At 47.3% G+C, this 24,165-nt stretch overlaps 1 protein-coding gene across 1 annotated transcript in view; it reads left to right on the top strand.

Annotated features, from left to right (window-relative positions):
• MTRF1L (mitochondrial translation release factor 1 like) overlaps positions 1-24,165 on the top strand; it is a 281,806-nt gene that overhangs the window by 214,413 nt on the left and 43,228 nt on the right. The window contains exon 6 of the mRNA XM_069235059.1: positions 22,955-23,091. Within this exon, the coding sequence (XP_069091160.1) occupies positions 22,955-23,091 (137 nt within the window). The remainder of the gene's footprint in view (positions 1-22,954; positions 23,092-24,165) is intronic.

The raw sequence follows: 24,165 nt of genomic DNA, 5'->3' as shown, positions 1-24,165 counted from the left end.
CCCACCTTTGAAGGTGGCGCAGCTGTCTTGCCACTATCCCGTTTCGTTTTCCCTGACCCCTTGGTGGCAGGTGTTTTCGGCTTCTCCCTCAGGGATGTGGGCAACTTTTTTAGCTTGGCAGGTGGCGGGATGTCCTTGCCCTCGCTCTGTGGCACACTGGCAGACCTGACGGTTGGCGCACTCCAATAGCCCACAGTTGCTGGCACCACTGTGCCTGGGGATGTGGTGGCTGAGGTGCGTGGTTGGGACCTGGAAAGCCTGGCCCTAGGGGAAGGACGAGGAGGGGGGAGGTGTAGGGAAGAGGTCAATATAGGCCAGGAAACGTTTTTTAGACACACTGGGATGGGTAGATTGAGGGAGTTTGGGCGTGGAGGAAGAGATAGTGATTGTAGGAGGTGTACTTCTGCTGGATTTGGGTGAAGGTGCATGGGCCGGAGGCTGTTGTGAGGTGGATGGCTATTGGGTGGGTGTGTGCCTGCATTTGTGTACTTTGGGAGGAGGGCTCACTGACACACTGGGAGAGGACACTGGGGATGTGTGCATGGTAGTGGGGGTGGTGAGTGCACGTGAGCAGTGTGTGGTGATGGGCGTGCTGGTGATGGAGGTAGTGGCTGAAGATGTAGTGCATGCAGGTGTGAGTGTAGATGAGACTGGGAGGGAGACGTGGAGAAGGGGGAACACAGTGGAGGCAGTGGATGTTGGTGTGTTTGCATGGGTATGATGCTTGTGTGAGTGCCTGTGGGATGTGTGGTGCTTATGTTTGCCTGAGCCACCCTTGTGTGTTGAGGTGTGTGCATGCTGGTCTGATGGTGTGCTTGGGATAGGCTGAAGTACAGGGGTTTGGGTCTGGGTGGAGGAAGTTGGAGGGGGGAGGCTGGACACAGGGATAATAGCTGCCATCAGTGCTGAGGCCAGAGCCTGAAATACTCTGTTGGGCTGCCTGGCCAGAATGAATGCCCTCCAGGTATGCATTTGTTTGTTGCAAATACCTCTCGACACCCTGGATGGCATTCACAATGGTAGACTGCCCAACAGTGAGGGATCTCAAGAGGTCAATAGCCTCCTCACTGATGGCAGCAGGGCTGACTGGAGCAGGGCCTGAGGTGTCTGGGGCAAAGGAGATGCCCACCCTCCTGGGTGAGCGGGCACGGGACACACGCGGAGGGGCTGCTGGGAGGGGGGGTGGCGGCTGTACCCGTTGATGCGGGGGCACAGGGGGGCCCGCCACCGCAAGGGAGCTCCCATCAGAGAAGGAATCGCTCTGACTGCTGTCACCTGCTGTCCCTGCCGTGGAGCTCCCCTCGCCCTCCATCCCACTGGTGGCTTCAGACTCCGTTGTATCGCCCTCCAGGGCCAAGTGGGATGCAGCTCCCTCCTGCTCTGGTGCCACTGCTCCTCCACCTGATGATGCTATTGCACACAAGAACAGGGAGACCACAAAAGGGGGGGGAGGGGGGGAGAGACCGAAGAAAGACATGTTCAGTGTATGCAATACCACTACCGTTGGTGGACACTACAGACACAGCAGCCCTCTGCACTACGCCATGCACTTACAGTTCCTAGATTTATCACATGCCCATGGGGTCCAAGACCTAAGCCAGATTGATGCACACATGGAAGTCACAGGAGCCTGACTAGGTGTAGATGGCACTAACCACTAGTGGGGTTGGGGTTCCACTGAACCTGCCTCACAAGGGACCTTGCCTACCAAGCTCACCCTGGCCTAGGGGAACCCACTGCCCACCTTCCCCACCCAGACACCTCATAATGCGCGCAGTGTCAGCTGAATGTGACTGTAGTCACCCCCTTGTGGCTGCTGTGATGCCCTCAAGTACCCAGCCAACTCCGGATACAGCCGACACCGCCAGGATCCGGAACATCAAGGGGGTCATGGTGCGACGGCACCCCTCCCACGTTGGGAGGCCATCCCCAGCTAGGCCTCCGCCGTCTTCTTGCTCCAGCGGCGAAGGTCCTTCCATATTTTCCGGCAGTGGGTGCTCTGTCCGTGGTGGACCCCCAGGGTCCGGACGTCCTTGGCAATGGCACACCAAATATCCTTCTTCTGGTGGGTGCTGACCTAGAGGAATAGTACAGTGGAAAAGGAAAATCTTTAGCTGTCCGGACCGTCATACTCATTGGCCCACGTTCCCCCCCCTTGCCTTGACACACAGACGCTCACTGTCCGCTGATGCAGGCCTGACTAACCCCCCCCCATGTATCTTCCATCCACACCACTCCAAACAGGCATTGCTCCTGCAGCATGTTCACAGTGTACTCACCTGTTTGTCTGGAGGACCGTACAGTTGTGTGTACTGGGGGAGGACCCCATCCACTAGTTTCTGCAACTCCTCCGAAGTGAAGGCAGGGGCCCTTTCCCCAGACACATGAGCCATTGTCGCTTCCAGACTGAGGTCACAGCAGCCCTTGCAATGTAGGTCCTCTCCTGTTGAAGGTCAGGTATCAAGTGAGTGAACAGACAGAAAATGGCGGTCATGTCCACGGCGGTGCGTACCGTCACCGCCGGCGTACATCGTCATTGGCTCCTAGGACCCATAGGGTCCAATGTTATCCAATGCAGGATTGCGCCACGGTCTTCGACCGCCTACCGCAATGGTGTACAGCGCCAGAGCAGTTACCTCATATCCCCTTGTCCTACCTTACAGGTCAGGCAGCCACCATTTCAGGGGGCTACATGGCATTAATTTTAAATGCGTCACACCGATGTAGGCCTTGCATACACACAGTAACAGGCACATTACGGATTAATTCAGTTTCTGCAAAATACACATTGTGATACCTCAGTGTTGGCGGACTCTCTGCTCGCTGTGCTCCTCCATAGGGTATGTCCGCTGGGGTAGGTGATGAGATGGCGGCATCCTCCGGTGTACAGCCATCTGGTGGACCAGTCGACAATGGAAGAGAGATTGGGGTTGTCCGTACGGGTTAGTGTGTGTCTAACAGTTGTCCCTCGACATTTGCAGGTGACTGTGGTTACCCCAACCTGTCATGGCTACTGACCCCCAATGAGGAATCCCAGGACAAGGGCAGAGGAACACTCCAATGAAGCACATGGGTGAACTAGCAGGGTGATAGAAAGGACTTTCGGCCTCCTGAAGGCCAGGTTCCGGTGCCTCCATATGACAGGTGGTTCTCTCTACTACTCACCAAAGAAGGCGTGCCAGATCACCGTGGCCTGCTGTATGCTGCACAACCTGGCTTTGCGACGACAGGTTCCTTTTCTGGAGGAGGAGGGTTAAGCTGGAGGTCTTGTGGCTGCTGTGGAGCCTGTGGTCAGTGAAGAAGAGGAGGCAGAAGAAGAGGATGTCGACAACAGAAACAACGTTATTCAGCAATACTTCTTGTGAGACACAGGTAAGAAGATATCACTGCCTCCCACATCTCATACTATTGTTTGAGCTATCATAAGTTTGTCATTTTCACTCAGTTTATGGACTGTGACTTGTCACTTTGCCTTTCCATTTAACAGATGTGGGTCCCACTTTGTGCCCTCTGCTATATTTCATCCAGCCCTACAGCTATGTTTCATCGGTATGTGAACAATTAAATTGACATTGCTATATTCCATTGTTATTGCAATTACACATTTGTGAAAGCACAGACTGAGTCCAGATTGTTTTGTGATTGAAGTGTGTTTATTTCTGTGCAAATAAGTAGAGGGGGTTGTAAAATGGGCAGGGGTGATGGTGGAGGAATGTCCATGGCAGAGTCCAGTCTATTTGTTTCACAGGTGCATTGTCCAAAGGGGCATAGGAAGTGGAGCAGGGGCAGTTTAAGGATGGACAGGGTGACAAAGTGGGACAGAAGGGTGACATTCAGGGGGGTCTAATTTCCTGGCGGGGGTCTTGGCAATGTTCTCTGTCTTGTTCCTGGATCTCAGGGACTGTTTGGGGGGTGGCTCTCCATCTGCAGGGGGTGGGGTGCTGGTGTCATGGTCCTGTGGCGGTGCCTCCTGTCCACTAGCGCCGGCAGAGGTGGAAGGCTGTTCATCATCCAGGCTAGTGCCAGGGGCCCTTTTTGTGCCACAGTGTCCCTCCTGGTGTTGACAAGGTCCTGCAGCACCCCTGCAATGGTGACCAGGGTGGTATTAATGGACTTGAGTTCCTCCCTGATCCCCATATAGTGTTCCTCCTGCAGCCGCTGGGTTTCCTGAAAGTTGGCCAGTACCGTTGCCATTGTCTCCTGGGAATGAAGGTACGCTCCCATGATGTTGGAGAGTGCCTCGTGGAGAGTGGGTTCCCTGGGCTTGTCCTCCCCCTGACGCACATCAGTACCCCCAGTTCCCCTGTTTTCCTGTTCCTCTGTCCCCTGAACCGTGTGCCCACTGCCACTGCCCCCAGGTTCCTGATTTTCTTGGGGTGGTGGGTTTGCCTGGGTTCCTTGTAGTGGTGGACACACTGCTACTTGACGTGTCCTGGGGACAGAGCTATGGGCCCGCTGGGTGGGTGCTGTGGTGGTGTTTCCTGAGGGGGGAGGCTCTGTGTTGGCTTGTGCCAGTGTCAGGGGAACCGACTGTCCCAAATTCCCAGATGGGCCGGGCTGGTCATCTTGATCCAGTTGTGCAGAGCTGCTGTCATCACTGTGGGCCTCTTCTGTGTGGGGAGTGGACATGTCTGGAACCTCCTCTCCGGTGACGTTGGGTAGGGGTCCTGCAGGGGTGTAAAGGCATGATTATTGCATGTGTGTGCCATCGTGTGCAATGGGTGAGTGACCCTGTACTCCAGTGCTTGCATTCTTGTCTAGGTCCTTGTGTGATATTTGGTTTGGGGTCTGTGTGGGTATCTGTAGTGGACATGCTTTGGTGATGGGTGTCCATGCTTTGGTGTTGCATGCAGGGCTTGGTGTTGGGATGGGTTGGTTGTGATAGTGGGACATATGTGAGGTGTGGGAGTGATGGGGGTGAGGGTCAGGTTGTGGGAGTATGTGATGGCATGCAGGTAGGGTGAGGGATATAATAGTTAAGATTTGAGTTACCAGAGTCCATTCCTCCTGCTACTCCTGCGAGGCCCTCAGGATGCAGTATTGCCAAGACTTGTTCCTCCCATGTTGGTAGTTGTGGGGGAGGAGAAGGGGGTCCGCCGCCAGTCCTCTCTACTGCAATCTGGTGTCTGGAGACCACGGAACGCACCTTCCCCCGTAGGTCATTCCACCTCTTCCTGATGTCATCCCTAGTTCTTGGATGCTGTCCCACTGCGTTGACCCTGTCGACGATTCTGCGCCATAGCTCCATCTTCCTTGCAATGGAGGTGTGCTGCACCTGTGATCCGAATAGCTGTGGCTCTACTCTGACGATTTCCTCCACCATGACCCTGAGCTCCTCCTCAGAGAACCTGGGGTGTCGTTGAGGTGCCATGAGGTGGTGTGGGTGATGTGTGAGGTCACGTCGGTTGTGATGTGTGAGGGGTTGTGTTGTGCGTTTTGAGGTGCGTGGATGTTGTGTGAGTGATAATGTTGTGTGTCTGTGGATGCTAGTGTTGTTTCTGGTGGTGTCTCTCTCTGGCCTTCTTTTGAAATTTTGGTTGTAAGGGTTTGTGGGTGATGTGGGTGTGTGCTTTATATTGGATTGGGTGTGTGTATGTGTATCAGGTGTGTGTATTTGGAATTGTCCAATGTGGTTGTGTTTTGTAAATGTGTGTGTATTTTGAGCGCGGTGGTGTGTACCACCAATGGAATACCGCGGTTGAAAGACCACTGTGTGGATTTGTGGGTCGTGATAGTGTGGGCGTATTCCTTGGCGTGACGGTGGAGGTTTTGTTATCGCCAGTTGATCACTGACCTTTGGTGTGGCGGACTTGTGTGGGTGTCTGGATTATGGCGGATTCCGAGCTGTGGGTCGTAATAGCTGTAGCGGAGTTCTGCCGCCACAGTGGTGTGTTGGCGGTCTTCTGCATGGCGGTAAGCGGGATTTACCGCCAATGTTGTAATGAGGGCCTTAATGTTGAATAAATGGACAGAGATCATGACTGCTGTGGGCGAAGATACGCCCTCCCATGAAGTTGTCAATGCCTTTTCTTCCCTGACAAAGTACATGGCTGAAAAAGTGCAACGTTCTAGTACCAGCAAAGAAAGAGGACCTCAATGGTTTAATCATGCATGCACTTCTTCCCTAAAAAACTTAAAGAAAATAACCAATTTATTCCCTCAAGACAGACATGGCATCAAAATTGCAAGAAAGAGATACAAGGATGCGCTTGCTGCTAGAAAGACTGAACTGAGAGAGTCTGCCTGGAAGGAGCCGATTGAAGTGAGTAAAAATAGATACACAACTGCTTTCTGGCAAGTGGCCAGCTCCCCATTATTGAGCGACAAGGTTAAAACTACTATGGACACTGTTATCCTAGCCCAAGTTTGGGTGGATCATTTATCTAAAAAAATTTATTATAGAGAATAATGCTTCACAAAATGATATTAACTGTTTTATGGCAATAAGAAATGCTTTGATAAGTGCGGCTTTTTGTAATACAATAGATGCAGCTGATGTAAAACAGGCCATCCGAGACTGCCCCTCTGATAAAGCTCCTGACCCAGACAGAATTCCAGCCGACTTATACAAAGAGCTTCCAGATTTTTGGAGACCATTGCTCACTAATGTCTTGAGATCTTTCATGACAGGTCCTCTAGTAGAAACTTGGAGAGAGGCGATTATTGTCCCGATTTTTAAAAAGGGAGATAGGGCAGATCCACTGTTATCGCCCAATCTCCCTCTTGGACAGCTCAGTCAAAATATTAGGTTGAGTGATTTTAATTAAGCTGGAAAACTGGGCAATGGAGTCTAATTGCCTGTCAGAGGTGCAGTTCGGTTTTCGCCCAGGGTTGGGTACAGTCGAACAAATACTTAACTTGACTTTGATAGTCCAAAAATACACGAAAGCAAAAAAAGGGCTGTGTACACCTAGCGTTTATGGACCTGTCCTGTGCATTTGACACAATTGACAGAGAAATTGTGGACGGTCATGTTAAATATGGGGGTGGATAAAGATATAATTGTTTTACTCAGTAGACTTCATGCCAGTACTTCAGCACAAGTCCGCTACTCCCAGGAGGGTGATCTAACAGATAAATGCTCCTCATTAAAGGGAGTCAGACAGGGTTGTATGCTGGCCCCCTTTCTCTTTCTTCTCTATATAAATGGGTTGGAAAAATTCCTTTGTGAAATGGGGAAGGATTTGCCACTTATTAATAACTCCCCAATTCCAGTACTCCTGTACGCAGATGATGCCGTACTTATTTCAAGGACAGCAAATAGTCTCCAAATTTTATTGAATGCTTTTAATACATTCATAGGAAACCTCGGTCTTAAAATCAACAGATCAAAGTCATTTACGATGAAGAGTGGGCCAAAGTTAGCATAAACGTTAAAAAAATCATCTTGGAAGGGGAAGAAATACTCAAGGTCCCATATTTTACGTATTTGGGGGTTCCCATTGATGTAGATTTTAATTGGAAATTTTTAGTAAATGTACGTTTAACACAATTTCAAAGAGCCATAGATGCTGTTTTTAGATTTTTGAAAAAATTGGAGCATAAACCCGTTAAAGATATGATGTTTGTTTTTATTAGTAAATGTCTCTCTATCGCGACATTTGGAGCAGGGATCTGGGGCCATGATGAATGCTCAAGCCTCCAGGTTGCCGAAAATAAGTTTTTAAGGAGGCTATTAGCAGTCCCGCAATCAACCTCAGTAACGTTTTGTCACGAAGAAGTGGGCTTGAGAGGTATATCCGACTACATAAAGCTTCAACCTGTATTGTTATGGTTAAAAGTTTGGTCAAATCCTGAAGCCGACTTGTGTAGAACGGTGATCCAGGACTGCCTTTCATTATCACGGTCAATGGATATACCCTGGCTCAGATATGTTCACTCTCTTTTTCTCTCTCTTGGGATAGGTTAGTTCTTCCTCATGCCGGACTTTCTGGCAAGGCGGAACATCAGAAGGGTAAAGGAAATATACTGGCATCAAATTCATGATTCAATGTTAAATACAGTTATAGATAGAAATCAGGAGAGGAAGCAGTCACAGCAACCATATCCAATGTTATATTTGGTTACTATCAGTCTTGAGCAGCAAAGGTTCTTACTTACCAGGCTACGTTTTAATATATTACACTATTTGGTAGCATTTCCTCCCACGGAACTTGACTTAAGAATCTCCTGCCGTGCTGTTGTGATGGAAAAACACCCCAAAGTACTTTGCACTTTATTCTCTTTTATACTCTTTATGATACGCCCCGAAAAAGGTTTTTACGTCCTATTTTTTTTAGCTAAAGGCATTAGAACTAGCCATCTTGCCTTCTCTTATTTACATAGCTTGGGAGACGTAAAGACAATGCAGGCTGTGCTAAAATAAATATATGCCGCTTTCGGCATTCAAAACTTTTTTATTAATAATTGTATTTATTAAATGCTCAAGAAATTTGTAAGTATGTATATATCGGATGTCTTTTATGGTCTATATGATCTGAATAAAGTGTTGGATGATGATCTAGACTATCAGGGCCCATTGTCCTCCTGAACTGTATGCAGAGGCATTGCTGTTCGCACCTAAAAATAAATCGTTAAACTGGCTCGAGTCTCTTGTTTCCTCTTAACCACTCTAGAGTAGCCACAGTGGGCACATCAGACCGCTTGAGGATGGTGGGCTCAACAGTTACGGTGAGACACTGATAGCCTGGTGGGATACGCAGGTTGGTGCTTAAGACTCTCTCTACACCTACCACCCCAAAGTTGGTGCAAATAGAGAGGCACAGTGGGCCATGTGGGCACCTAAACCTGCACAATAATTGATACGCTTAGCAGGCAGTGGCGCTTGGAGGCCCTTTTGGACTGGGGTGGAGATCCCTGTTCCAGTGAACCATCTCTGAGGGATCCTGCAGTGCCAGGCTGCCTCTGCACTTGGGTGCCCTTGCTGTGAGACAATGGACAGCGGAGTTGGATAATAGTCCCTCCAATAAACGGGCCAGTGGTCGACGTACTCCCCAGTCATATGATTTTCCCAGTTGATCCTCGCTCAGCGCTGCCACCCTTCCATGAAGGACTGCCTGAGAACAGCTGTGCCTACACAGGCCACCCTACGGTTGGCAGCTGACCTGCCTACTGTAGTGCCTGAAACCTCTATGCCTGAGGATTCTGCACTCCCCAACGCCCACTGATGACAAGTTAAATTCCTTGCAGCCATTAAAAACTCACAAATCTCCATGGAGAACAAAAGAGGCTCTCTAGTGGAAGCGCTAGGTTAAACTCTCAGACAGAGTCACAGAGCGGGAGAGCACATTGGCCACGCTACAGACACAAACCACATCCACCCAACGTGCATTCTGAGACCTCCAGAACCGACTGTGTGTGCTTGCGGGAAGAGCAGAGGATGCCGGGGGGCTCTCCCACAGGAGTAATATTTACATCCTGGGCCTGCCGAGGGGATTGAGGGCCGCGATCCACTGACTTTCCTAGAGAACTGGTTCAAGCCTCTTGTCTCTGCATCAGACTTGAAGCCATTCTTCTAGCTGGAAAGAGCCAATAGGGTGCTAGTGCGTCTGCCTGTCCCCGAACGCCACCATGCCCTATGCTAACCAAGCCCCTCCACTTTAAAGACCCAGAGGCCATCCTGAAAGTTGCCAGATTAGCCAGACCTCGGAAACTCAAGAAGATAATTGTTATTTACAGACTACACTCAGGCAGTTCAGCGCCAATGAGCTTCCTTCTAACAAATAAAGAAAAGGCAATGAGAACTAAGCATCCAAAGCTTTTTGTTGTTCCTGAACCGTCTCACACTTCTTGTGAATGATATGTCACTCTTCTTCACAGATCCTAGGGAGGCGTTGGACTAGCTCGACAGACACCACAGTGAGGTCCCTACGGAACCCAAGGGGGGGCTCCCCCGACTCTCAGCGAAAGAACAGCATAGACAAAATCGGGATAGATGGGGACCTTCCCAGTTGTTCCAGACGGCCAAATCTTCTATGCTTAAACAAGTCATTGAGGATTGCCACCTGGCTCTCCAGGCAGCCTGTGTCTATAGGGGACAGTGCTGGTTCCTCGGAAGGGGAAAAGGTTCCACACATTTTCTCAGACTCTATCGTTAGTGACCCCGCACACAGCAGATGGCATAATAAAGACTGGGTCACCAATAGACAGTCGCAAGGTGCAGCTGAGTTCGGCTCTGAACTTTAAATGTTGTCTAGTATCACTGTGGCTGCACATTGTCCAAGAACTATGGTAACATTAACCCTTGGCACACAGATGTGGAGGTGGTCCCCTCCCACTTCTCCACAGCTGAGCTCTGTTCAGATCAGCTGCTGAAATACAGGGCTCAACCTTACTTACACACTGTTCTTCATTGAGTCACTGCCCAATCTTAATGGTTCGACACTCTAGTCTGTTTTGTCATACAGCCGTTTGCAGTAGGCCCCACTTGATATTTTTGTGTGTTCCCACAATAATGCAGTTCACCACCAAGTGATGTGGCCCGCCCGGTAGGTGTGCATCACTTAATTCACAGAGGGCAGGTAGTTGCATTTGCTGTGGAGGCTCTCCAGGATGCACCCAATGTCCTGAGGAGACTCACAGGACACCCACTTTATCGCCCCGTTTGCTCAGACCAGGTACCTGACCCTGAATGTGTGCGGTATGCATACGGCGGAAAAATGCTTGTGTGTCTACTCATTCATTAAACCTGAGAATGCACATATCATATTCCTTCAAGAAGCTCACACAACTGTTGTGGAACTGCACCGCTTAGAGAACCACTGGCGATAGCCTGGTTTTGCCACAACTTAATCTGCATATGCCCTTGGAGTATTAGTCTGGATTCAGCCGGACGTGCTCTTCCAAATACTTGACACCGTTCTAGACAGGGAGTTGTAGAAAACACTGATTTTAGGCCAACGTGATGGCCCAAGCATTGTCCTGCGGAGCATACATGCTCCAAACACTGATTAGGGGGCCTTCTTGGCTATACTCTCTTGGGTATTAGCACACAGAACGGAGATGTTGTGGATTCTAGGTGTGGACTTCAGTTGCATGCTTGACATGTAGCTGGATCGATTCCAACCCCTGCCCACACAGTCAATTGGAATACTTCGTGGGTTGGGTCCTTCAGTGGGCTCTCACGGAAAATGGAGAACTGCTCACATACACGCCTGAGTCTGTTGATTATATTCTCCACTACACAACCTTTATGTCCGCCTTGACCACATTCTGTGTTCCATCTCCATTTTAGATACACATGCAGACTATTTGGGGTATGTCATGTCAGAACAAGACACACACATAGTGGATGTCGCATGGAACGCCTCAGCCCCTCCTGATACCCACATGGCATTTTTGCCGGGAAAATCTGGAAGACATGTTATTCTGTGGATCCCAAAAGTTGCATATTGGACACTAGTTCGAGGTAAACCGTTCCATGGCATCCACTAGGACACTCGAGTTGGACGCTTTTAAGGTTGTCACCTGGGGGGGAGTTCACCATGCATGCAGGAGTTGGCGGGAATTTGTGGAGTACTCAGGAGGGACATTGGGGAGGCTGAACAACATATACCTACCCGAGAAAGAGCTATAATTCAAGATGCCACCGGGATCCTGCACTGACTGAGGCCAAAAATCATCACACTACTCTCCTGGAGCAACTCCTCTGCTTCAGTCTCAGAGCCTACCTAGCCAGGACGTGGAACGTGAGACAAATCTGGTTGTTTCCTCGCATGGCTGGTTCGGCAGGACGTCATCTCGAACTCGATCCTGTGACTACCCTCATCTACCCCCGACAGCTTTTGCGCACAGTGCAACATCTTGAATGCATTTTTGTGTATTACCCCTCTGTATGCAAAGCATATACTTCCCCAGGCGTTGAAGCGGTCAGTAATTTTTTTGCAGGGCTTACTCTCCTCCACATCCCTGAGACTGCCACAGAGGATACAATTGTCTGTATTATGATTCCCAAAATTAAGCAGGCCATTTGTAACTCAGCTAGAAATAAAACCCCAGGCCTAGGTGGGCTACTGACAGAGTACTATAGCACTTTTGCAGCGAGCCTCCTTCCTAGATTGGTGTACATGCTTAATGAAGCCCTGCGGGTTGGGAAATTGCCTTTCAAGAATACCCCTGGTGTCCTTCCCCAAGCCTGACACAGATCCTATCCAACTATCATCATGCAGGCCGATCACTGTTCTTAGTACGGATTATAAGATTTTGGGGAAGATCCTGGATGATAGGTATACTCAGATATTACCCTACCTAATTCACCCAGACCAAAATAGTTTTGCTCCAGTACACACCACGTCTCAAAACATCCAATGTCTGTTTTAATTTATGTACCAGGCCCCCCTGCTTTTCCCGTTTGCAGCCTGCCTGATAGTGAATCTTGTTGATCAGGCTGAGGATGGGAAGACACCTCTTAGCATACATAAAACTGTTATACTCCATCCCTACCTCCAGGATTCGCCTGGGCAAGCTTATCTTACTGCCATTTTTAGTGGGTAGAGGCACCAGGCAGAGCTGTCCCCTCCCCCCCCTCCACCCCCCACCCCACTATTCGAATTGCTTAGGAGCCCTTTGCCACTCTGCTTCGACTGGAGGACAGTTCTTTGGGGGATCCCCTTAAACAATGCAAGTCACGTAGTGTCTTTGTATGCAATGACCTGCTCCTCTACCTCCTTGACATCCGCACAGACCTCTTCCCCAGTACACACTACACTTAATGCATTTGCACAGGCAGCGTGACTCCGGGTCACCTGTGCCAAATTGTGAGTGTATCTGCTCAGTTGCAGCACAACCCCTGTTGAGGTGCAACTCGGAGGGTTCCTGCTGAACTCAAAAAGCAACACAGTCCGTTATCTGCGGGTTCACCTCTACCACTCCCCATCCGATTTATATGAAGTTAACATAAGGAGAGGGCCCTTTCTACCCTAAATTATCCACCCTAAGTTCTGGAAAAATGTAACCTTTGCTACAACTGGAAAATAGCCCAATCCAAAAATTATGATCTTACCCAGGTTGCTCTACTATTTTGTAAATGAACCATTACCCCCATGTTAGGGAGCTTATCTGGGAGAGGAGCACCATCGAATTGCTCTGTAAAAGCTACAACTGCCAGTAGGCAGAGGCGGACAGGGAGCTTCATCGTTTGAGGATTACTACTTAGCAATTGTAATTATAGTGGGTTTCATGGTGTTCATCAGGGCGGCGCATGGAAGAGACGTGTAATGGATCCAACCCTCTTGCACCATCCACTGTTCAGTACTTCCTATTCCCAAGAGTTATACTCCAGACCTCATGGTCACTGCAAGTCACGATTGCACATAAATGTCTTGCAAGTGTGACTCACCTTACATAAATCACCCTAAACCTCAGCAGTCCCCCCTGCAGGCCTGCCATGACTTCCCAGATCCTATTGAGCTACTTACTTGAGGAGCTGGCATAAGCAATCCTTGACCACAGTACTTTGATCAACTTGTCTCTGACCATACTATTCAATGGGGGCAGTTTCTCACGTAGAGGCAGCTGCGTAATACATGCCATGCCCTCTCGTCCACACATGACGAAGAACCCCAAACAAATTCCGATAAATAGACTCTTCTGCATATGGGGACAGGGCATCACCTGATAACATGGATGTATAAAGCTGTACGGTAACATGCTCTGTTTCTGTTGGTAAATGGGAGAATCATATAGGGCTGGCGCTATATTACACAGAGTGGTATCAGGCTCTGGAATTTCCCCAGAGAGTATCTAGGAATGCCTGGTTTAAAAGCATACACTTTTCTATTTCACACTGACCTGTCTGATTCTAGAGTAGCTCAACCACTACTTCCATAGCTGCACCTGTTGCCATCCATAGGGTGACCACCCCTCTGTAAATTTCATGGACTGCCCGTAATTTCACCCTGCCGTCCGTTGACTGCGATGAAAGGCTTAACGGACAGCATTTGGATGGACGGCAGGGTGAAAATTACAGGCAGATTAGTTTCCCCAGCTGGGTTGAAGGGCATGGAGTTTCCTGTGCTCGGAAGGGGTTGGGGGGGGGGCAGACAGATTAAGAAACAGACCTTCTTGCCTGCCAGGGTCTCTCCTTCCCTAAAGAAATGCAAATGTGGGCATCTGGTAAATCTGCAAAGGGGCAAGAAAACCTGCATTGACTTTAGCCAAAGGAGTCACTTGAAGCTTTCTGATGCCAAAGATATTTTCTTTTAGAGAGGTACTGTAAGGGTGTTCCAAGGTGAGCTGTGGAGTGTGTGGTTTTAATGGAGTGTTATAAAAATGTTAGTACTTGGTATAAACTGTATATTATTCAAATCTGTATTTGAGAAGCACTTTTTTTATTTAACCGAAATGTATTTGCGCACTTTGTAGCAGCTTATATTACAATGTAATTGTATTTATATAGCGCTTACTTCCCCTGACGAGGCGTTGAATGCATGCTTAAAATAAGGACTTACACATTCACAGTTCTTTCAGGGACCTCAGTACCTCATAGTACTAAGAAACATTGGCAAAGCCAATAGATCTCATCTATGCAAATGTTATTGGCTTTGCCAATGTGTTTTAGCCATGTTATACACCAGAGTGACTGCTGTTCAGCATGGCTAAAAGTTAGTGGCATAGTGGTGTGGAGTGGAGTAGAGTGTCATAGGAGAAGTGGCGTAGATCCCAGTGGTGCAGAGTACAGTGCAGTGGGGTATAGTGAAGTTGTTTAGAGTGCTTTGGCGTAGAGTGCAGTGGTTTAGAGTTCAGTGGCATGGAGTGGCGTGGGACAGAGTAGATTGGCATACAGTGCAATGGAGTAGAGAGGCATAGAGTAGAGTGGCAGAGAGTGCAGTAGTGTAGAGTGATGCAGTGGCATAGAGTGCAGTGGCGTAGTGTAGAGTGGTGCAGTGCAGAGTAGAGTGTAGTGCTGTAGAGTGCAGACCCGTAGAGTCTAGTGATGCAGAGTAGAGTGGCATAGAATGCAGTGGCATAGAATGCAGTAGTACAGAGTCGATTGGTGTACAGTACAGTGGCGTAGAGTGCAATGTTGCAGAGTAGAGTGTCAGTGCAGTGATGTGGAGTGGCACAGAGACCAGTGGCGTAGAGTACAGTGGTGCAGAGTAGAGGGCAGTGGCAAATAGTGCAGTTGTTTAGAGTGCATTGGCGCAGAGTGCAGTGGCATCGAGTGGCATGGGGTAGACTAGCAGAGTGGAGTAGAGTGGCATACAATAGAGTGGCAGAGAGTGCAGTAATGCATAGTGGTGCAGTGTCATAGAATGAAGAGTAGACTCATGTGGCATAGAGTGCAGTGGCGTGGAGTTGTGCAGAATGGAGTATTGTAGAGTGGTGCAGTGCAGAGTATAGTATAGTGCCTAGACTGCAGTGGAATAGAGTGCAGTGGCATAGAATGCAGTAGTACAGTGTAGAGTGGTGTGGAGTGCAGTGTTGCAGAGTAGTGTCAGTGCAGTGGTGTAGAGTGGTACAGAGAAAAGTGGCATAGAGTACAGTGGTGCAGAGCAAAGGGCAGTGGCATACAGTGCAGTTGTTAGAGTGCACTGGTGTAGAGTGCAGTGGCATAGAGTGGTATGGGGCAGAGTAGAGTGGCATAGAGTGCAGTGGAATAGAATGTATTGGTGCAGAATATAGTAGTACAGAGTAGTGATGTAGAGTATAGTGGCAGCCAGTGCAGTGTTGCAGAGTAGAGTGTCCGCGTGCAGTGGTGTAGAGTGCATTGAACTAGAGTGCAGTGGTCAGAGTGGCATAGAGTGCAGTGGCGTAGAATAGATTGTTTCAGAGTAGAGTGCAGTAGCATAAAGTGGAGAGGTGCAGGGTTGAGTGCAGTGGCATAGAATGCAGTGGCATAAAGTAGATTGTTTCACTGTAGAGTGAAGTGGTTTAGAGTGGAGCGGTGCAGGGTAGAGAGGAGTTGCATCGAGTGTGATGGCATAGAGTAAAGTGGTGTAGAGTGCCGTTGCATACAGTGGGGAGGTTCAGAGTAGATTAGAGTGATGTACAGTGTATTGATGTAGAGTGCAGGGGCATGAAGTTGAGTGTTACAGAGTAAAGTGCACTAGCATAGAGTGTATTAGCTTAGAGTGCAGTGGCGTACAGTGCAATGTTGCAGAGTGGCATAGAGTGGAGATGTGCGGACCAGATTGGTGTTGCCTAGACTGGAGTGGTATAGTGTGCAGAGGAGCAGAGTGCTGTGGTGTACAGAGGCGTAAAGTGCATTGGCATAGAGTAGAGTGGTACAGAGTAAAGTAGAGGCATAGCATGAAGTAGCATAGAGAGCAGTGGCATAATGTGGAGTGGTTCGGAATGGAGAAGAGTGCAGTGGCACAGAGTGGCGTAAAGTGGAGTGATACAGAGTAGGGTGCAGTGGTGCAGAGTGAAGTGGAGTATGCATGGTGTGGTAACACACTGCCATTACAGACAACACATTTTTGATTGAACTGACCAATACATTTGCACAGATATACAGTTTTTCAAATCAAACTATACTGTGCACAGACGATGATGTGTGGAAATTGCATCACCTAATGCAATGATTTGTTTTAATAATATAAAGGTATTTGTTTTCAGCACGGTTCAGAATTAACAAAAACGTGCTTCATTTGTACTCCTAATTCTGATATATTCTGAAGTTTATTTAAATGTTGTCATTGATAGAAAAAACTCTTTCCTAACCACAGTATCCAGCAACATTGTTGCATAAATCCTCTCACTTTGAAGTCAGAGTAAGAAAAGAAAACACTAAGTTTCAACTGAAGACAGAGCCTGACATTTGACTTTGTTCTTTGAATGCATGGCAAATGTGATGAGATAAGAACAAGATTTACAGGCCTGTTTACAGAAAGAGAGCACTCAGAAGGATACTGTAAATAAGGTTTTAGCAAGGGAAGGGACAAACTCAAGCTGCATAGCCTAAAACAAATAAAGCCAGCAAATTGAAAGCAACAAAATGTGATTTACAAACCACAAGGCTAATGGCAAGCAAAGGGCGGAATGTATTCACAAGGAAGCACTATGTATGTACTTAAAGTGACAGCTGTGGGACACTTTGTTGGGAAAGTCCAGTATTTTAGTACAGTCCATATCTTGCAGAGGTTTGGCCACATCAATCACCCAGGTAGTATGATGAGAAGACCTGGAGTGGTTTCCAAGTTGCAGGAAAGGTCTCTACACCCATTCTGTCAGTTTGCCACCAGTTCCTTTGGTGTAGAGCTTCTGGCACACCTCTTGTAGGGTTAGTGCTAGGTGGCAGACATGAAATAGGACATTTAATGATTATTTAAGGTGTTTGTAAGTAAGGAGTTGACTGGGGTGAAGATGGTGGTCTGCCACAAGGGTTTGGAAATGTAGTAGCTTGACGTCCAGAAACAAATCCCCCAATTTTAGGATACCTGCAGCATGCCACTGATGGAGTTGCTCTGAGCACAGCCGTCCTGTGCAAGTGGGAAGGCTTAGCAAAGGTATTGCAGGAGCATAGGGTTTCTTTGTGTCAGTGAGCGCACAGGCTCTAGCAAAGCAAGAGAAAGCTGTGCATGATAACTCCGGATGGTGATCCATAGAATGGTCAGTAGGAAACAATGAGCAGTGCATTAAGCCTTCCTTAAAAGTCTTAAAACCCATCTCATGCAGGGAGGTGGGCAGAGAGCCAGTGAGCCCCACCCATTGGACCTGTGCAGCTGAATAATAGCATTCTAAGTCCAGAAGACCACCCGCAGTCACAGGTAGCTTTAGAGTGGAAAGAGCTACTCGACTGTGCTGCAGCGACCAAATCAGATGTGTGGCATGTCTGAAGAAGGAATGAAGGACGAGCAGGGGAAGGTCTGCAAAATAATACTATCATTCACTAGTGCCACGTGGCCCACTATAGAAAGCAGAGAAGAACAAAAAGCAAACTGGGCTTGGAGGGACTGTGGCGCTCTGTTGAGATTTCCATCCTTCAAATCAGTGGGAGAATGGTATACATTAATCACTAGGTATCAAAAGGTAACTGGTCCCCAGTTCACTCTGAGATCTAATTGTATATGAAGGGGAAAACAGTGCTGTATGTTAAAGAAACACTAATTACATTTTAAAATTCTTACATTTTGTTTGTGCAATTTACACCCCAATTATTTTGAAGATTCTATGTGTACTTGACACTTAGGGATAGCCCAGATCACTATTTCGGCTTTTGCTCAATTTCAAAACCATTTACAGACATGGACGAAGCGGCAATTGCCTTGCACAACCTTGCAAGGGGTCTGGCCCCTGCTCTCTATTCACAAGCACGAACAGCGTACCATTGAACCAGAAGAGTTTGCCAAGGTGGATGGGTGTTGCTTGTTCAACCACTTGACAGTGCCTCTTCTGTTTCTCTGCTGTGTGCAGAGACAACTCCCCAGGTACCCAGCACCTTCCGTTAGTCTTGGTGGACCCATCTTGTCTGATTTTAGGAATTGTCCCACCTTGTTCTTCTCTTCCTTATTTATCCAGTTCTTAGCAACAGCCCTTTGTATCACTTGCCGTGGATCTCCCATTTGATCTCAATTTCATCCTTCTCTTTTATTATCTTTGATTGGTAAGATGGGCTCCCATTTCTGAGATAAATGTAGAGTCCCAGACATACACTCTAGCTCTGTGAGACTACAGACAAGTTGTTGGTACCTCACATCCTGACATTAGGTGTGAGACTGTCGCCCACACCATCTGCCCTGCCTCTTTAATTTTTTTTTAGGTTGAAAGTCCATGGGCAGTTGGGGTAAGCCAGATGTTTTTGTTCAATTAATTTAAACCAGCAGAAGGTTAATTACCTTAATGTTTCCCAAACTGTTTGCCAGGGGCTTCAAAATGTTCAGAAACATAATCAAAATGTTGCTGTTTCTTTCTCTTCATGAAAGATTGGGTAGATTTGGTTATTGGTGATGGCCTTGGCACAGTGCTGAAGGGCATTAAGTTACTACTGAACAAGGACGTAATGTGGCACTTGAATATAGCATGACAGGAGGCAATCACAAAAATACCACTATGAATAAATAAATGCACTGACAACATAGTGAGGTGTGACCTCTCTTGCGTGTCTGTAAAACTGACGTTTGTTCTTGAATTTTTGTCCTGAATTTTGACCCTTTGTCCTGAATTTTTGTCCTGAATTTTGACCCTTTGTCCTGAAATTTTTAAAGTCCTGCCCAAAATTTACCTCAATGCCAGTTGGTCACCCTAGCCATTCATTCAGTTTCTACTGGTTTCCAGCACATGTCGTCCTGCCCTCTCCTGCCCTGTCCTCTTATTGGTCTTTTGTCCATAACGTTTTGCAAGAGGTTGATAAGCTCACGGACATTAACACATGGGAGACCCGCGCCTCGGAATCTTCAAGCGCAGGAAGCGTCATAGAGAGGGAACACGCTTTGCCGGTGTAGGAAGTTGGCTCTGTATGCACTATTTCAAAGTAAGGAATAGTATGCACAGAGTCCAAGGGTTCCCCTTAGAGGTAAGATAGTGGCAAAAAGAGATACTACTAATGCTCTATTTTGTGGTAGTGTGGTCGAGCAGTAGGCTTATCAAAGGAGTAGTGTTAAGCATTTGTTGTACATTCACACAGGCAATAAATGAGGAACACACACTCGGAGACAATTCCAGGCCAATAGGTTTTTGTATAGAAAAATATATTTTCTTAGTTTATTTTAAGAACCACAGGTTCAAATTCTACATGTAATACTTTGCATGACAGGTATTGCAGGTAAGTACTTTAGGAACTTTGCATAATCACAATAGCATATATACTTTTCAAATAAAACACATATAGCTATTTTAAAACTAGACAGTGCAATTTTCACAGTTCCTAGGGGAGGTAAGTTATTGTTAGTTCTTGCAGGTAAGTAAACCACCTACGGGGTTCAGATTGGGGTCCAAGGTAGCCCACCGTTGGGGGTTCAGAGCAACCCCAAAGTTACCACACCAGCAGCTCAGGGCCGGTCAGGTGCAGAGTTCAAAGTGGTGCCCAAAACACATAGGCTTCAATGGAGACGGGGGTGCCCCGGTTCCAGTCTGCCAGCAGGTAAGTACCCACATCTTCGGAGGGTAGACCAGAGGGGTTTTGTAGGGCACCGGGGGGGACACAAGTTAGCACAAAAAGTACACCCTCAGCAGCACGGGGGCGGCCGGGTGCAGTGTGCCAACACACGTCGGGTTTGTAATAGGAATCAATGGGAGACCAAGGGGTCTCTTCAGCGATGCAGGCAAGGGGGGGGCTCCTCGGGGTAGCCACCACCTGGGCGAGGGAGAGGGCCTCCTGGGGGTCACTCCTGCACTGGAGTTCCGATCCTTCAGGTCCTGGGGGCTGCGGGTGCAGGGTCTTTTCCAGGGGTCGGGATCTGGGAATCAGACAGTCGCGGTCAGGGGGAGCCTCTGGATTCTCTCTGCAGGCGTTGCTGTGGGGGCTCAGGGGGGACAATTTTGGTTACTCAGTCTCGGAGTTGCCGTGGAGTCCTCCCTGAAGCGTTTTCTCCACCAGTCGAGTCGGGGGCGTCGGGTGCAGAGTAGCAAGTCTCACGCTTCCGGTGGGAAACGCAGTTGTCTTGAAGTTGCTTCTATGGAAACAAAGTAGCAGTCTTGGGTGAACAGAGCCGCTGTCCTCAGGAGTTTCTTGGCCCTTCCAGAGCAGGGCAGTCCTCTGAGGATTTGAGAAGCAACCTGTCCCCTGGACAAGTAGATATTTTAATAAATTCCACACCCCTGGGTTGGCATGGCACCCTGAGGGGAGTGCCATGTCGACTTACTCGTTTTGTCCTTACCAGCACACACAAGCTGGCAAGCAGTGTGTCTGTGCTGAGTGAGGGGTCACAGGGTGGCATAAGATATGCTGCAGCCCTTAGAGACCTTCCCTGGCATCAGGGCCCTTGGTACCAGGGGTACCAATTACAAGGGACTTACCTGGATGCCAGGGTGTGCCAATTGTGAAAACAAAAGTACAGGTTAGGAAAAGAACACTGGTGCTGGGGCCTGGTTAGCTGGCCTCAGCACACTTTCAATTCAAAACATAGCATCAGCAAAGGTAAAAAGTCAGGGGGTAACCATGCCAAGGAGTCATTTCCTTACAGCCGGTATGGCCCTCCTACTTGCTAAGAGAGTCCTTATTGTACAGTGGAGAGCAGAGCAAGCCCCACCGGTGGCTAAATGGAACGGAGCGATGAGGATAAGGGCGAAATACCGAGGGTGAAATCCTACACTATCAAGAAATCTGGCACCTTCTTAAACAACCAATTTCTATTGCCTAGGATGCTTTCCTCGGCCAGTTCAGCAACTCACCCGACCGACAATTTGCCCCCCCGTGAACTTCGGCACGAAGTGCAGCAATGAGTGCACTCGATCTATTAGTCCTCCTAAACAGCCCCATACCCCTTTTGGAGGGTCAGGTCATGTTGATACTAACTACCTCATCTGTTTCTGCCTGCGGTTGTCCGTGCCCTCAAGGTCCCCCTTGATATGTAGCCACTCATCATTCTAGTTCAGCGATGCTTAGGGCCAGCTCTGCCCTCAACCTAATTCATGACCCCAACCACAGCACAGTTTGAGCTTCACTCTGGTCATATTCGAGCGTCTTTTACAAATAAGGCCCCACCTATCACTGAGTCCGAATCGCCATTTCTCTTCTCCAGTTCAGGAGTGTCATCCTTCTTAGTCAGATTGATATATTGACACATAGATGGTCAGTGTACTTCCAATTATCACCTAGTACAGAGATTTTCTAGCGGCTGTATCACTTAATTCACTGACATGCACTCATGCTGTTACTTAGCAACCACTTCAGCTGGAGTTATGCACTTCATTTGTCCTTCCTCTTAGTCATGAAGGTCCTGCCATTGCTGTTTTTCTGTTTTGCCCATAATGTCATGACCAAAGAGAGAGTTTTCTGGACAAATGGGAAGGATGGGTTATAGGTGGCCCAAAGAGGCAGAATGTCCCTGGATGCAGCACCAAGTTTATGGGATCATTTTCAGACCTGGACTTTACACCCTCTTACACTTTTCTTTGAGATTTCCGTCTTGTGGTCACAGTCTCCTCTTGATGAGGTGAGGCAACTTGTGTGAACAATTTCCCCCATCTGCCATGTGGCTGTGCCGGCCTCTCTGACTTTCCCCCATCGAACTGTTTTGCAAGCTCTTGACTAAGAAACAATCCGCTTGATTCCCACATGCCTTCACATGTAAGCAGGTATGCAAAGTAAAAGCTGTTCAGAGCACAACCCAGTTGCCTCTCACTTAGAAAGCTGTACTTCTGTCATCTAGTGCTCTTAATGTTGTTTTCCTGCAGCATCCATTTACCATAAAGTGAATGATGGCAGCCAGTTTCGCTGCTGTACTGCTTCAGTCAGTAACAGATTTCCACCCTCCGCCCAGAAGCATGCTCTGGACACCAGTCACTGTAACCGCCTCATTCACTCCTTTGATTGTGAATCATCAGTCTGAGGCCAGGGGAATAAAGTTGTCTTTCAACTCATTAGCTCTGCAGTTCCTCATTAGCATGGAGATTATACTCTAAGTAGACTATAAATTGAATTCCCAAAATGGAGTCTATAACGTACCAAGACTTGCTTCCTCCTCAGACAGCTGCAGGCCACACTTCAGGACTAACGATTTTAAAATGTTTCTGCTCATCCATACACAGTATTGAAATACGCATAATAAAATGCCAGACTTAATAGTAAATATTATATCCTTTAACCATAGCCATATGATGTTCTCTACAAAGATAAAGTAGAGAAAAAGTTGGTGAAGCTTATCAAAGCAGAGCATAGTCTTCTCAGAAACAACATCTTAAAGTGACACGTTCGTTGACTTGTTGCCCTCCTAGGGTTTATATCGAGCTTCATGGAGAGAAATGAAGCGTGTTTTAGACCAAGATAGGGACACCATCACATTCAATCTGGGGTTTCATAAAGCGTACCAATATCTACTTTATTATATAATGTTCCTTTTCCTTTGTTTAACAGGTGTGGTGTCTGAATGTCAACAAGAAAGGTCTCAGATCAAAAACAAAGAGAAAGCGATGCAGGTTCTCCGTGCAAAATTGTATAGCATGAAGCTGGATGAAGAAACGAGCAAGAGATACAATGCAAGAAAAGTTCAGGTGGGTGAGCTTTAGATCAGCTTTTTTTGTATATTCTGACTGGTAATTACATAGACAGAATGTCTAGGAGAGAACAAATGTGTTTTTTTTTAAGGATCAGTGATGGTGATAACGCAAATGAAAGTTGTAGGCTCCACCAAACAAAAATAGTTTAGTCTAATCAGATTGGTGAAAGACACACAACATTTTCACCCGGTGGTGAAAGAGTTTGTACACAACCATTGAAGTGGGCTTCAAAGAGAATGAGAAAATTAATGTCGTCTCAATACAAAACTGGGTGAACAACGTTTGCGGTTTACAATAGGACACGTTAAGCCATATTTTTTACTAAACTAGATCATAAGGATATTTTTTTAAATTTCAAAATAAGCCAAAAGTCATTTGTGGAACTGGCAAAAATAACCCTGCTCAGTAAAGCTGATTGTATGTGATCAAATGCTTGTCTTGACGACGGTGGAGTAAAGACTTGGCCCACTGAAAGGTTGTGTCACCTAACAAGAGATTACTGTCCTCACTGTGCATAATATTCTAATGAAACAGTACTTCAGAAAATATGTATTTATGTATAACAAAATCTGGGGAAAGAATGGGGATAGATTTGGTAACCTGTTATTACAGGGTATGATGTCTGAATGTGTCATTGGGTTCCAATTTGTAAATACGTATATTGTCATTTTCAAGTATTTGAAAATTTATGTTGATATTTTATGAATAATTAAGAACAATAATAATATTTTGATATGACATTTCGGTGAAATGATATATGCATGTAGAAAAACATACTATACCAATCTAGTAAACTAGCTGTTCGATTAAGGAGGGCGACTTTTACTGTTTGAGACAATTACTCTGTCCCCTTGAATTAAAGAGAATATTTCTTTGTTATTTAGATGGCTGTAAACTGTACATTATTTTGAGAGCCATCAGAGCAACATATAGCTTGCTTTGTAAATTTTAGAGAAGATTTCTGCTAGTATAGACGCTGCTCTAATGTGATGTTATTTTAAAACAGATAGTCACATTCAGTAGGACTATAAAAATGGGTTTGGTTAGTCAGTGAAAAAGAAATGCCTC

This window comes from Pleurodeles waltl, chromosome 5 (assembly GCF_031143425.1).
Source record: "Pleurodeles waltl isolate 20211129_DDA chromosome 5, aPleWal1.hap1.20221129, whole genome shotgun sequence".
In the NCBI taxonomy this organism is placed as follows: domain Eukaryota; kingdom Metazoa; phylum Chordata; class Amphibia; order Caudata; family Salamandridae; genus Pleurodeles; species Pleurodeles waltl.
The sequence above is the reverse complement of the archived record's forward strand: the minus strand, read 5'-3'. Positions and strand labels throughout refer to the sequence as shown.